Here is a 14,748-nt window from a genome sequence, read left to right on the forward strand (position 1 = left end):
GTTGTTCCTGTGGGTGTTACCATCGTAGCCGAGGTGGATTGTTGCTCTGTGGATTGTTGCTCTGTGGCTGAGGACATAATTGTTGTAGATGTTTCCTGGCTTGTTAATGGAACCAGAGTTGTAGTGGTACTTGATGGTGTTGTTTCAGTCTCGTCTTCAGGAGTTGTTTGAGTGAAATGAGTAGTCATTGGAGTGATGGTAGATTGTGAACTTGGTGAGACATCTGTATTTGTGGAAGAACTGATGGTTGTTGTGGGATGATCAGTGTTGCTAGACATTGTTACTCCAGTTGTGGTGAACATTGAGATTGAGGCTGTCAATTCAGTTGTTCCTGTGGGTGTTACCATCGCAGCCGATGTAGATTGTAGCTCTGTTGGTGAGGACATCATTGTGGTAGATGTTTCCTCGCTTGTCAATGGAACCTGAGTTGTGTTGGTACTTGATGGTGTTGTTTCAGGTATGTGTTCAGGAGTTGTTTGAGTGAAATCAGTAGTCATTGGACTGATTGTAGACCGTGAACTTGGTGAGACCTCTGTATTTGTGGAAGAACTGATTGTTGTTGTGGGATGATCAGTGTTGGCGGTTATTGTTACTCCAGTTGTGGTCAACATTGAGGTTGAGGCTGTCAATTCAGTTGTTCCTGTGCGTGTTACTATCGTAGCCGAGGTGGATTGTTGCTCTGTTGGTGAGGACATCATTGTTGTAGATGTTTCCTGGCTTGTTAATGGAACCTGAGTTGTGCTGGTACTTGATGGTGTTGTTTCAGTTATGTGTTCAGGAGTTGTTTGAGTGAAATGAGTAGTCATTGGATTGATTGTAGATTGTGAACTTGGTGAGACCTCTGCATTTGTGGAAGAACTGATGGTTGTTGTGGGATGATCAGTGTTGGTGGATATTGTTACTCCAGTTGTGGTGAACATTGAGTTTGAGGCTGTCAATTCAGTTGTTCCTGTGGGTATTAACATCGTAGCTGAGGTGGATTGTTGCTCTGTTGGTGAGGACATCATTGTTGTAGATGTTTCCTTGCTTGTTAATGGAACCTGAGTTGTGCTGGTACTTGATGGTGTTGTTTCAGTCTCGTCTTCAGGAGTTGTTTGAGTGAAATGAGTAGTCATTAGAGTCAGTGTAGATTGTGAACCTGGTGAGACCTCTGTATTTGAGGACGAACTGATGGTTGTTGTGGGATGATCAGTGTGGGTGGTTATTGTTACTCCAGTTGTGGTCAACATTGAGGTTGAGGCTGTCAGTTCAGTTGTTCCTGTGGGTGTTAACATCGTAGCCGAGGTGGATTGTTGCTCTGTTGGTGAGGACATCATTGTTGTAGATGTTTCCTGGCTTGTTAATGGAAGCTCAGTTGTGCTGGTAGTTGATGGTGTTGTTTCAGTCTCGTCTTCAGGAGTTGTTTGAGTGAAATGAGTAGTCATTAGAGTCAGTGTAGATTGTGAACTTGGTGAGACCTCTGTATTTGTGGAAGAACTGATGGTTGTTGTGGGATGATCAGTGTTGATGATTATTGTTACTCCAGTTGTGGAGAACATTGAGGTTGAGGCAGTCAATTCAGTTGTTCCTGTGGGTGTTACCATCGTAGCCGAGGTGGATTGTTGCTCTGTGGATTGTTGCTCTGTGGCTGAGGACATAATTGTTGTAGATGTTTCCTGGCTTGTTAAAGGAACCAGAGTTGTAGTTGTACTTGATGGTGTTGTTTCAGTCTCATCTTCAGGAGTTGTTTGAGTGAAATGAGTAGTCATTGGAGTGATGGTAGATTGTGAACTTGGTGAGACATCTGTATTTGTGGAAGAACTGATGGTTGTTGTGGGATGATCAGTGTTGCTAGATATTGTTACTCCGGTTGTGGTGAACATTGAGATTGAGGATGTCAATTCAGTTGTTCCTGTGGGTGTTACCATCGCAGCCGATGTAGATTGTAGCTCTGTTGGTGAGGACATCATTGTTGTAGATGTTTCCTGGCTTGTCAATGGAACCTGAGTTGTGTTGGTACTTGATGGTGTTGTTTCAGGTATGTGTTCAGCAGTTGTTTGAGTGAAATCAGTAGTCATTGTACTGATTGTAGACCGTGAACTTGGTGAGACCTCTGTATTTGTGGAAGAACTGATCGTTGTTGTGGGATGATCAGTGTTGGTGGTTATTGTTACTCCAGTTGTGGTCAACATTGAGGTTGAGGCTGTCAATTCAGTTGTTCCTGTGGGTGTTACTATCGTAGCCGAGGTGGATTGTTGCTCTGTTGGTGAGGACATCATTGTTGTAGATGTTTCCTGGCTTGTTAATGGAAGCTCAGTTGTGCTGGTAGTTGATGGTGTTGTTTCACTTATGTGTTCAGGAGTTGTTTGAGTGAAATGAGTAGTCATTGGAGTGATTGGAGATTGTGAACTTGGTGAGACCTCTGTATCTGTGGAAGAACTGATGGTTGTTGTGGGATGATCAGTGTGGGTGGTTATTGTTACTCCAGTTGTGGTCAACATTGAGGTTGAGGCTGTCAGTTCAGTTGTTCCTGTGGGTGTTAACATCGTAGCCGAGGTGGATTGTTGCTCTGTTGGTGAGGACATCATTGTTGTAGATGTTTCCTGGCTTGTTAATGGAAGCTCAGTTGTGCTGGTAGTTGATGGTGTTGTTTCACTTATGTGTTCAGGAGTTGTTTGAGTGAAATGAGTAGTCATTGGAGTGATTGGAGATTGTGAACTTGGTGAGACCTCTGTATTTGTGGAAGAACTGATGGTTGTTGTGGGATGATCAGTGTTGGTGGATATTGTTACTCCAGTTGTGGTGAACATTGAGGTTGAGGCTGTCAATTCAGTTGTTCCTGTGGGTGTTAACATCGTAGCCGAGGTGGATTGTTGCTCTGTTGGTGAGGACATCATTGTTGTAGATGTTTCCTGGCTTGTTAGTGGAAGCTCAGTTGTGCTGGTACTTGATGGTGTTGTTTCAGTTATGTGTTCAGGAGTTGTTTGAGTGAAATGAGTAGTCATTGGAGTGAGTGTAGATTGTGAACTTGGTGAGACCTCTGTATCTGTGGAAGAACTGATGGTTGTTGTGGGATGATCAGTGTGGGTGGTTATTGTTACTCCAGTTGTGGTCAACATTGAGGTTGAGGCTGTCAGTTCAGTTGTTCCTGTGGGTGTTAACATCGTAGCCGAGGTGGATCGTTGCTCTGTTGGTGAGGACATCATTGTTGTAGATGTTTCCTGGCTTGTTAATGGAAGCTCAGTTGTGCTGGTAGTTGATGGTGTTGTTTCACTTATGTGTTCAGGAGTTGTTTGAGTGAAATGAGTAGTCATTGGAGTGATTGGAGATTGTGAACTTGGTGAGACCTCTGTATTTGTGGAAGAACTGATGGTTGTTGTGGGATGATCAGTGTTGGTGGATATTGTTACTCCAGTTGTGGTGAACATTGAGGTTGAGGCTGTCAATTCAGTTGTTCCTGTGGGTGTTAACATCGTAGCCGAGGTGGATTGTTGCTCTGTTGGTGAGGACATCATTGTTGTAGATGTTTCCTGGCTTGTTAATGGAACCTGAGTTGTGCTGGTACTTGATGGTGTTGTTTCAGTCTCGTCTTCAGGAGTTGTTTGAGTGAAATGAGTAGTCATTAGAGTCAGTGTAGATTGTGAACTTGGTGAGACCTCTGTATTTGTGGAAGAACTGATGGTTGTTGTGGGATGATCAGTGTTGATGATTATTGTTACTCCAGTTGTGGAGAACATTGAGGTTGAGGCAGTCAATTCAGTTGTTCCTGTGGGTGTTACCATCGTAGCCGAGGTGGATTGTTGCTCTGTGGATTGTTGCTCTGTGGCTGAGGACATAATTGTTGTAGATGTTTCCTGGCTTGTTAAAGGAACCAGAGTTGTAGTTGTACTTGATGGTGTTGTTTCAGTCTCGTCTTCAGGAGTTGTTTGAGTGAAATGAGTAGTCATTGGAGTGATGGTAGATTGTGAACTTGGTGAGACATCTGTATTTGTGGAAGAACTGATGGTTGTTGTGGGATGATCAGTGTTGCTAGATATTGTTACTCCAGTTGTGGTGAACATTGAGATTGAGGATGTCAATTCAGTTGTTCCTGTGGGTGTTACCATCGCAGCCGATGTAGATTGTAGCTCTGTTGGTGAGGACATCATTGTTGTAGATGTTTCCTGGCTTGTCAATGGAACCTGAGTTGTGTTGGTACTTGATGGTGTTGTTTCAGGTATGTGTTCAGCAGTTGTTTGAGTGAAATGAGTAGTCATTGGAGTGAGTGTAGATTGTGAACTTGGTGAGACCTCTGTTTCTGTGGAAGAACTGATGGTTGTTGTGGGATGATCAGTGTGGGTGGTTATTGTTACTCCAGTTGTGGTCAACATTGAGGTTGAGGCTGTCAATTCAGTTGTTCCTGTGGGTGTTACTATCGTAGCCGATGTGGACTGTTGCTCTGTGGCTGGGGACATCATTGTTGTAGATGTTTCCTGGCTTGTTAGTGGAAGCTCAGTTGTGCTGGTTCTTGATGGTGTTGTTTCTGTTATGTGTTCAGGAGTTGTTTGAGTGAAATGAGTAGTCATTGGATTGATTGTAGATTGTGAACTTGGTGAGACCTCTGCATTTGTGGAAGAACTGATGGTTGTTGTGGGATGATCAGTGTTGGTGGATATTGTTACTCCAGTTGTGGTGAACATTGAGGTTGAGGCTGTCAATTCAGTTGTTCCTGTGGGTATTAACATCGTAGCTGAGGTGGATTGTTGCTCTGTTGGTGAGGACATCATTGTTGTAGATGTTTCCTGGCTTGTTAATGGAACCTGAGTTGTGCTGGTACTTGATGGTGTTGTTTCAGTCTGGTCTTCAGGAGTTGTTTGAGTGAAATGAGTAGTCATTAGAGTCAGTGTAGATTGTGAACTTGGTGAGACCTCTGTATTTGTGGATGAACTGATGGTTGTTGTGGGATGATCAGTGTTGGTGGATATTGTTACTCCAGTTGTGGTCAACATTGAGGTTGAGGCTGTCTGTTCAGTTGTTCCTGTGGGTGTTAACATCGTAGCCGAGGTGGATTGTTGCTCTGTTGGTGAGGACATCATTGTTGTAGATGTTTCCTGGCTTGTTAATGGAAGCTCAGTTGTTCTGGTAGTTGATGGTGTTGTTTCACTTATGTGTTCAGGAGTTGTTTGAGTGAAATGAGTAGTCATTGGAGTGATTGTAGATTGTGAACTTGGTGAGACCTCTGTATTTGTGGAAGAACTGATGGTTGTTGTGGGATGATCAGTGTTGGTGGATATTGTTACTCCAGTTGTGGTCAACATTGAGGTTGAGGCTGTCTGTTCAGTTGTTCCTGTGGGTGTTAACATCGTAGCCGAGGTGGATTGTTGCTCTGTTGGTGAGGACATCATTGTTGTAGATGTTTCCTGGCTTGTTAATGGAAGCTCAGTTGTTCTGGTAGTTGATGGTGTTGTTTCACTTATGTGTTCAGGAGTTGTTTGAGTGAAATGAGTAGTCATTGGAGTGATTGTAGATTGTGAACTTGGTGAGACCTCTGTATTTGTGGAAGAACTGATGGTTGTTGTGGGATGATCAGTGTTGGTGGATATTGTTACTCCAGTTGTGGTGAACATTGAGGTTGAGGCTGTCAATTCAGTTGTTCCTGTGGGTGTTAACATCGTAGCCGAGGTGGATTGTTGCTCTGTTGGTGAGGACATCATTGTTGTAGATGTTTCCTGGCTTGTTAATGGAACCTGAGTTGTGCTGGTACTTGATGGTGTTGTTTCAGTCTCGTCTACAGGAGTTTTTTGAGTGAAATGAGTAGTCATTGGAGTGATTGTAGATTGTGAACTTGGTGAGACCTCTGTATTTGTGGAAGAACTGATGGTTGTTGTGGGATGATCAGTGTTGGTGGTTATTTTTACTCCAGTTGTGGAGATCATTGAGGTTGAGGCAGTCAATTCAGTTGTTCCTGTGGGTGTTACCATCGTAGCCGAGTTGGATTGTTGCTCTGTTGGTGAGGACATCATTGTTGTAGATGTTTCCTGGCTTGTTAGTGGAAGCTCAGTTGTGCTGGTACTTGATGGTGTTGTTTCAATTATGTGTTCAGGAGTTGTTTGAGTGAAATGAGTAGTCATTGGAGTGATGGTAGATTGTGAACTTGGTGAGACCTCTGTATTTGTGGATGAACTGATGGTTGTTGTATGATGATCAGTGTGGGTGGTTATTGTTACTCCAGTTGTGGTGAACATTGAGGTTGAGGCTGTCAATTCAGTTGTTCCTGTGGGTGTTACTGTCGTAGCCGATGTGGATTGTTGCCCTGTGGCTGAGGACATCACTGTTGTAGATGTTTCCTGGCTTGTTAATCGAACCTGAGTTGTGCTGGTACTTGATGGTGTTGTTTCAGTCTCTTCTTCAGGAGTTGTTTGAGTGAAATGAATAGTCATTGGAGAGATGGTAGATTGTGAACTTGGTGAGACCTCTATATTTGTGGAAGAACTGATGGTTGTTGTGGGATGATCAGTGTTGGGGGTTATTGTTACTCCAGTTGTGGTGAACATTGAGGTTGAGGCAGTCAATTCAGTTGTTCCTGTGGGTGTTACCATCGTAGGCAACGTGGATTGTTGCTCTGTGGATTGTTGCTCTGTGGGTGAGGACATCATTGTTGTAGATGTTTCCTCGCTTGTTAATGGAACCTGAGTTGTGCTGGTACTTGATGGTGTTGTTTCAGTCTCGTGTTCAGGAGTTGTTTGAGTGAAATGAGTAGTCATTGGAGTGAGTGTAGATTGTGAACTTTCATTTGTTTTTTGAAATTCAGTAGGTACATTGTTAGTCATGATTTGCTGCAATTCTAGTGATTGAGTCATATATTGGTGGTCTGTTTCATTAAACACTGTTGCATTTTGTAAAATGTCTGATAATTCATTCGTGTCTCGATATAACAGATTCTTTCCTTCATGGTTGTCCGCTATCTTTGGTTTTCTCCATTTTTCTACAGGTTGATCTTGTTTTGCACTTGGATTTCCTGTTGAACAAGACATCATTTTTGCATGATAAATTTATTTGTCGGAGCACCTCAGAGTATTTAGCATCACAGTTTTCAGTTAATATGAATTTGGCACTTTCTCATGTATTGTTGTTGTTTTAACAATGTTTACTTGAAACTATACCTAAAGTCTTTGTCAATTCTGTCTGCAAAATTAACAGTCATGATATAATCTTGGTAATCAAGCATTTTTTGTCAGTTTTAATTTTGTGTATCTTCAGTAATTTAGAGGCTGGCTTCTACACTCAATCTTATTAAAATAATAACTAAGGTCGTATAAAATTAAAATCACTTCCTCCTTCATTGAATAGGCTATATTTCACTTATCTCTGGCACATATCTAATGTTAATGTTTGTATTCTTACACCATTCAATTTCTTCAAATATTAACTGAACATGCCAATCTACAGTCAGTATCAGTTATTTGCTTTTCATGTGAACTGTATTGCTTTTATGGAAGTTAGGTTGCACCCATGACAAAATGACAGTCCAAGCCTGAGATTACGTTTGGTAGTTAAAAAAAATGAAACTGAGAGAACTTGTAGGAATAACGATTTCCTTTGAATTTTGAACAGTTAAGTAATGATTTGAATGTTACACAGATTTTTGAATAAGCTTTCTAAAATGCATCCAATAAAAGTGTTGACTTGTAAATAAAGATAACTAATAAATGACTGACTAAAATAACATTCACATTTTTGAGAACATTAATGTTCCAAATATAACTTTAAGTATAGTGTGTGGATCCGTTTTGTTTTTTTCTTGACAAAAATGAATCATGTCAAAATGTAATGGCAATATATATACTGTCTATTGGTATCAGTGTTAAGAGAGTTACAATCAAAATAATTCTTAAGTAAACTGATAAGAGCATGGCTCACCTCGTCAAGCAATAAAGATTTACACAAATCACAGACTTACCTCTTTTTTGTGCAAACAACACAGACAAACAACAGATTCCAATGAGCACGATGACCACAAAAGTAAGGATTATAAGAATAGTAGAAAGTCTTCTCCAATTACAGGATCCCAAATGAATCCACTTTTTCATTTTCCTCTGCATTCAGGTAATCGTCCAAAAGATGTAAAGCTGAAATACTTGCTGCTGCAATGTCTCTTCGGCAAAGTACAATAATTTAGATTATTGTCCAGGAATCTCCCCTAATAATTGCCTGTGATTTGGCAGTTAAGTTTCACCCTGTTGGCAGTTGTCTGCCATATAAACATTTGTCAGTATGATATCTACGCAGTGTGTCATCAATAATCAACTAGTAGTGCCCTCCCTAGGCAAACTTTTTATGTATTGTGGCATGCTGCAGCAATTTATGAAGTTCCCTGAAGTACACTCACACCCTGCACATGTTTGTTTAAAAAGGTCCAGACCATGGTGACATTGAAGTGGACAAGGACTAAGGCGTGAGTGGGTGAGGTGGGATTTGGGTGGGTGTATTTCTAGGAAGAAAACACCTATTATGGGACCAGTGATATTGAATATACACTTGTCATGCAATTGCTGGCATTGTTCTACAGTAACTGCTGCTGGCTAGGGGTCAAGCATAGTGTATGAACCAAAATGCTCACTAAGAGTGAAACTGCATTTTATTTGAATATCTTAATTATATAGTAAGATATAGTGCATAGTCTATTTTTTCCAAAACAGTTTTGTTCGTTTTGTGTCATTATATGGATTCTTTGGCACTGTTAGGGATCAAGCAGTGAGGCAACAAGGAAACAGTTGAAAACCTGGGCTTTTATTTTCCCCAAAAAATGCAAAAACATTACAAACCAAGATGTTGATCATATGGCCTATAAAATAGGTCTACGCAACATAACTATCATGAACATCACGACCTGTTGAAAAGCGATTGAGAACTCATTAGGAAAATGTTTACTGAGGTAATAAATCAAGTGAGAAGTAGGATCATTTTCTCATAAACTTCTACATAATTTAATTTCTTTTTGTAACCAGTGGAGTCGCCCCTTGTTTTGTGTTTCCTGAGTTATTATTGATATATACAGTATGTTTAGTGTCTTACAGCATTGAGGTAGCATAGGTTTGTACTGTAACTCTATTTTATTCATCAGTGGTGTGGTACTCTGTACCTTTGTTACAGATCTTGTGTAAAATCAACAACCAATAAATTATTCATCCTGTAAATCTAACTACAAAAATAGTTATTATAGAATGTTATTAAAATATTAGTAATATTAGTATTGTTTTGCTCTTCATACACACTTATTGAATTAGTTGTTCAATAAATCTGGCAAATAGTATATTATTTGCTTTGCTCTTGACATTTACTTCAATCCAATTTTGACATGCTGTGGCAGCTGGGCATGATGAAGGTCACATGACTCTAACTTAAGAAATGTTACATTGAGCAACATATTGACAATATAGTCATTTGAATTGAATAATCATGCTATAAATAGACTGTTAAACATGATCCCACCAAGGTTAATAAACAGTCTCAATAGCACCTGGAATAAATGAGCTGTGAGCTGTTAACCACAAATATTTCCCTTGATCTTGAATCCACAAGAGGTTTGGGGAAAGCTCTCCACACCCTTGTTTGCTTTTTAGAAAATCATTTCTGAAATGCCACGCAACAAAACAAAACATTGCTGACTAAGTTATGCTAAATTCCAATGATTTGGACTCTGTAATGGGACAACACGTCTCTAGGCGGTTTCCTATGAAACAGTAAACGCATAATTTACTGTATCATGATTCCAAAAAGTATTCAAACATTACGTGACGTCTGTAAAGGTCAGAGTTAGACAGAGGATAATAGAAGAAATCTGCAAATGAACCTTAAACAAATGCAATAATATTGAAATACTTTATTTAAGTCACATAAAACAGGAAACACAAACAACTGCCTGTTATGGCACTCCACTCGCAAACATAACATGTATGTATAATACAATATTTTTTATCAATAATCAGTTTTAATAGGAACTGTTCAAAACTGCTACCAAAGCAACTACAATATGCCATATCTGATGTTGCTACGAGCAGTCCACCCATCAAGTTGGGAAACAACTCGATCAGTTGTCTCCAAATAACTGACATCCTTTTGTAGTGGACAGTCTCACACAGTCCCCTGCTTTAAATCTCACACTTCAGCCTCCTTCTGTCCCTCCTCCAGACCACCCTCTGTTCCTGTTGCTGTTTCTGTCAGCACCGTTTGCGCTCTTTGCCGTTCTGCCTCTGTGATTGTCATGGGGTGCAGAGGGAAAAATCCTGCCAACCCTGCAGCAAGAGAGAGGGGAGAGAGAAAGACTACATCTTACAAGCTTATCATTTGAATTTCTTGTAGTCGATTTCTTGAGAACCAAATGAGTAACACATTACAGGCATAAAAGGCATATTTAATCTGTACAATCCTGCAAACCAGAGGGCATGCGTGAGGTGCTTGAGACAGTCTTCGTTTATGGCAGCAGATAATATCGAACGATACCCAAGATAAGTATATCTCTGGAAGAGCACTGCCTAAAAGGTGCTCATAAAAAGGCATAAATATGCACGGACCTTGATTCAACAAATCAGTATGAGCAGCATAGCCTTTGGATCAGCTCTGACAATAAAATTGAGCAATGCTGGTATATATACACACGTTAAAAGAACAGTGAATACACACCTAGAAGTTTGGCCACAGGCTTTGTAGGGTGTGCGCCACAGCCAATCCAGTACTTGATTCGGTCGAAGTTGCAGCTGACAAGCTTCTCATTGTAGATGTTCGGGAGAGGGTCGTAGGAACCCAGCTGCTCTATATATTTACCATCTCTTGCCCTTTTGTTGTAAGCTGCCACGATGCGATAAAAGGGTCTGTTAGCTTGCTTGTGGCCTGCAAGAGCCAGTCGGATGACAACGTAACCTCCGTGGTACTTCTTTAGCAGGAGTGACGCTGCAGAAGGAAATGAACACAATAAATATTGTCAAAGTGAAACAAAATGAGTTTCTTGTACATGTTAAACTGATTAACCCACCTTAACCACCTTATGCCTTTCGCTGTAAAGCATATTTCATATTATGAAATCTTGCGTACACCGCAGATCAACATCTTGCTTAGCAGAGCAGTTAGTGTTATTTCTATTTCATGTATTAATCTTATATCGTGTCTGTTGCTATTTTTTTTATGTGAAACACTTTGTGACATCTGCTCTATAAAAGGTGCTACACATGACTCAGCTTTATTATGAACACCAGCTAAAACGAATGCAGTCTAAATCCTACCTTTTGCAATGTTCAGTTTAATCAAAAACGAATTATAAGCTTCACGAAGGCACGAAGGAATTTATCGAAAGACTGTTGTATTAGACTACATTAGTTTTAGCTAGGTGTCCCTATTAAATTGGAAACTGATTGTATATTTATATTGTATATTGATACTGCGTCAAAACAATTAGCCAGGTAATCAAGTTTTAGACACATAATCATGTTTTAAACTATTGGTAGGACAAATCAAGACAAGACAAGGCAAGATATCAGCTTGAGGTCTCTTAAATTGTGATGGGCATGGGCACTATTTTTGGCATTTCATACATTAAGTGATTAATCGACTGATCAATCATTAATGAAAAGTTAGTTGTTAGCCCTATAGTCATTTTAATAGCCGTTACAGCACTTATATGCCTACAGTAAACGCCAATTTCGGAGCCTAATTGTGTTTACTATTTGATACAGCGGTTTACGTGAGGAAGCTGTCGTGGTTGCTCAAACTAAATGTAATGCCTCTTGCGAAAGGAATGTGAAGCGTGTGCCTACACGTGTTCTAGATGTTGGATTTACTTGTCTTGTTAAAACTCTGCCACCAGACAAAAACCTCAAAACCATGTAGGATGTGTCTGTTCACACTACATACTCACATAAATGAACCATGGTGTTAGCTGGATTATCCTGCAACAGACAAAAAGGCACCAGAGTTTAAAACAAAGTGTACATAAGTCATTTTCTTTCTAAACAACGCCAGCAATGGGTCTCATACTATTACACATTTGCCACATATCCGATAACCCTAACATGCCCTTAAATCTCAATAGCATGCTATGGAGCTGTTGCTCGGCTAACGGCTAACTTTAACAGTGCAGAGAATCTCCTGTTTGTAGTCTCCGTGCGGTTTAAAAATAATTAACAAAAATGAGCGGAATACCTCTGCGGATGTTGAACGGAGTACAGCAAAATGTTCCCAGATGTAGCCCTATTTTGTTCGCCGTTCAGGTAATATAACTAACATTAATAACTGTATGTTTTCAGCAGCAGCAGTAATGTGACATTTGTCAGTGCGCGGCCATGTTTAAACCGGACGTTACGTAGCTGCCTCAGCCTCATTTCATCCCCGTGACGCTAGATGTCGCTGTTGCACTGCTGTCCAATGCAACGCATGAAACTGAAGACCCACGCCACTTTGTTCTGCACAAGAATGGTAAAGTTTGTAATGTGAACGTTTGCGTTTCAGTCTGAAATATTTTCACACATCTTAAACTATTTTTGAAGAATTTACGTCAGCCTTGAAAATGTCCCTCAAATTAGAAAAAATATGCCATCAGACATAGACAGACATTGCATTCACGTTTTTATATTGAATCGTCTGACTTGTGGTGAGAGGTGGTAGAAGTACACAGATTCTTGAAAGTAGTAATAACACACTGTAAAATAATATGTTACAAGTAAATAAAAAAAGTGGAAGTACAGAAGTATTATTAGCAAATTGTACTTATCAAAATATCAAAAGTAAGCCTACTCAGACTTGCCCCCCTTTTAAGTGTTAATTTGAGGCTAACATTATATTCTGTTACTACATTCATTATTGTGTTATTGGTGCATTAACATGTAAGCAGCATTTTACATACTATTGGGTAGTTTAATTTATGTCGTATTTTATAAACAGAGCTTGTGTTTTGTATGTCAAAATTTAAACCACTAACTACAGCTGTCAGATAAATGTTGTGGATTAAAAAGTACAATATTTATACAATATACAATATTACCCTAAATATAGTGGAAGTAATGTAAAATGACATCACTTAAGTACAATTTTCAGTAAATGTATTTAAAATTAAAAACCACTGCTTTCGGTGATAAATAAAACACTGATTTCAGTGCCTTATTAGTGTGTAGCAGCTACATTTATTATACTGTTGCACTCATAGTAAGTCTCAGTGGTCAAATACATTAGCTATGACTGCAGCTAAATGCCTACAACATGTGAATATGTAAATGTACTCAAAGGTAACTGAATGCAATGTTTCAAACACATGAATAATCAAATTTCTAGTTTTAGTAAAGGTAATTGAGCTGGTACAAAGATAATATATTGAGCATGACAAAAAAAGCGACAAAACCAGCTGTTATATTTACAATTATGACTTTGTAAATATTATGATCCGTTACTCATAACTATAGGCTATCTGGTTTCAACTGTGCTACCAGTCATGTCATCGTTCACATTCTCCTTTCTGTAATTTCTGTTCTACATGAGTTGTGTGTCCTACATCAGCAACGCATTGAGTTTTAAATCAGTTTACACTGTTGATCCCAGTAGAGATGAAACACTGATTTCCTGAGAGCGTTCATGAATCCAGGGGTCATTGCTTTGCCTGATGTCGTCCAAGAGCACAGAGATTTCTGCCCCCACCCCCACCCCCCTCCCTAGTCTTGGAACATGGTGATTTCACACTCCTGTTGTGTAAAGCTTGTTTTTCTGTGTTTGCGTCTGTGTGTGTGTGTGTGTGACAAACACATGGTTTTCTGAGAGAGGTCACTGAAGACACACAAAAGAGATGGGCCCTTGTTTGTAATTCTGAAAATATCCTACTGTCCCTGCGTGACTCTTCATACATAAAGCCAGTTAGGATCATTTAACTGATCACAAACAGATAAAAGAGACATTACCGAAGAATATTTGTAGAATACTTATTTTTCATTTAATTGATTAAATCCCCTTTTGATCAAATGTGTTTGAAATGCTTTCAGTAAAGGATATATACAAGGTTGCCACTTTATACGTTACAATTTCTTCTGTAATGTAGTTTAACTAACTTATCTAAATTATGAACTATTAATACAGCACTGCAACTGTGATGCTGTTGCAAATCATTTTACCGTTTGTCAAGGGAAACATGACAAATGCTAAAAAGACAAAATGCTTTAATTACCAAAATGAGAAATACTTATACTGCATGTAAAAGTAATCTAATTGACGTCTTGTATCACACTATCCAAACACTCATCTCACACGTCTTTAACTGAAAAGAATAACAAGATTACAAGGATATTAGTATAAAAAGATTTGAACATTTTGTCAGTTTGGTTTGTCACACAAGTAATTTCAGCAACCAGACGAACAACATAACACAAAACATTTGCTTTTCAACAACCTGGGCTGGAATTTTCAAGAGGAAAGCATCCTTATTGAGTTGACCACGTTATTTCTGCGGAAAAATGTGAAAATGAATGGAGGCCTTACACAGTTTGGCAGCAAACAAAATGCATCTTACATGGTGAATCAGCAATGCGTGATTATCTGAACGGTGACATTGATTCTAGTTGTGGCTCACTCTCTCGTGAGGACCCCATGCTCTTTGGGATACCAAGACGAGTTGTTCCTCCTCTAATTATCTGTGACAGTTCAGTTAGAGACGCTCAGATGACCAGATATATTACTTGGAAAAAGCAAGAGGAGTCTGCTTTAAATGAAGAGGGCGGCTCCAGACATTGTTGTCAGAGATGTCTGAATTTAATTTGA

At 39.5% G+C, this 14,748-nt stretch overlaps 1 protein-coding gene across 2 annotated transcripts; it reads right to left on the minus strand.

Annotated features, from left to right (window-relative positions):
* Positions 1-9,848: 9,848 nt before the first annotated feature.
* mrps16 (mitochondrial ribosomal protein S16) lies at positions 9,849-12,283 on the minus strand. 2 transcript variants are annotated; one of them, XM_070903122.1, is made up of 4 exons: positions 12,154-12,283; positions 11,870-11,900; positions 10,642-10,908; positions 9,849-10,253 (listed from the first exon to the last, which is right to left on the minus strand). In XM_070903122.1, exons 2-4 carry the CDS (start codon positions 11,880-11,882, stop codon positions 10,117-10,119), a joined length of 417 nt encoding a protein of 138 aa, XP_070759223.1. In that variant the 5' UTR covers positions 11,883-11,900; positions 12,154-12,283; the 3' UTR covers positions 9,849-10,116. The 2 variants fall into 2 exon arrangements, with proteins under 2 accessions (XP_070759223.1, XP_070759224.1); XM_070903123.1 differs by lacking the exon at positions 9,849-10,253 and having other exon boundaries at positions 10,619-10,908.
* Positions 12,284-14,748: the final 2,465 nt, after the last annotated feature.

The sequence above is a fragment of the Enoplosus armatus genome, chromosome 3 (genome assembly GCF_043641665.1).
Source record: "Enoplosus armatus isolate fEnoArm2 chromosome 3, fEnoArm2.hap1, whole genome shotgun sequence".
NCBI lineage: Eukaryota > Metazoa > Chordata > Actinopteri > Centrarchiformes > Enoplosidae > Enoplosus > Enoplosus armatus.

Excerpts from the sequence above, each read along its gene's own strand:
- mrps16 (XM_070903122.1), bottom strand. Across the intron at positions 10,254-10,641 it reads GCCTGTGGCCAAACTTCTAG|GGTTGGCAGGATTTTTCCCT; the intron begins GTGTGTATTCAC and ends CTCTTGCTGCAG.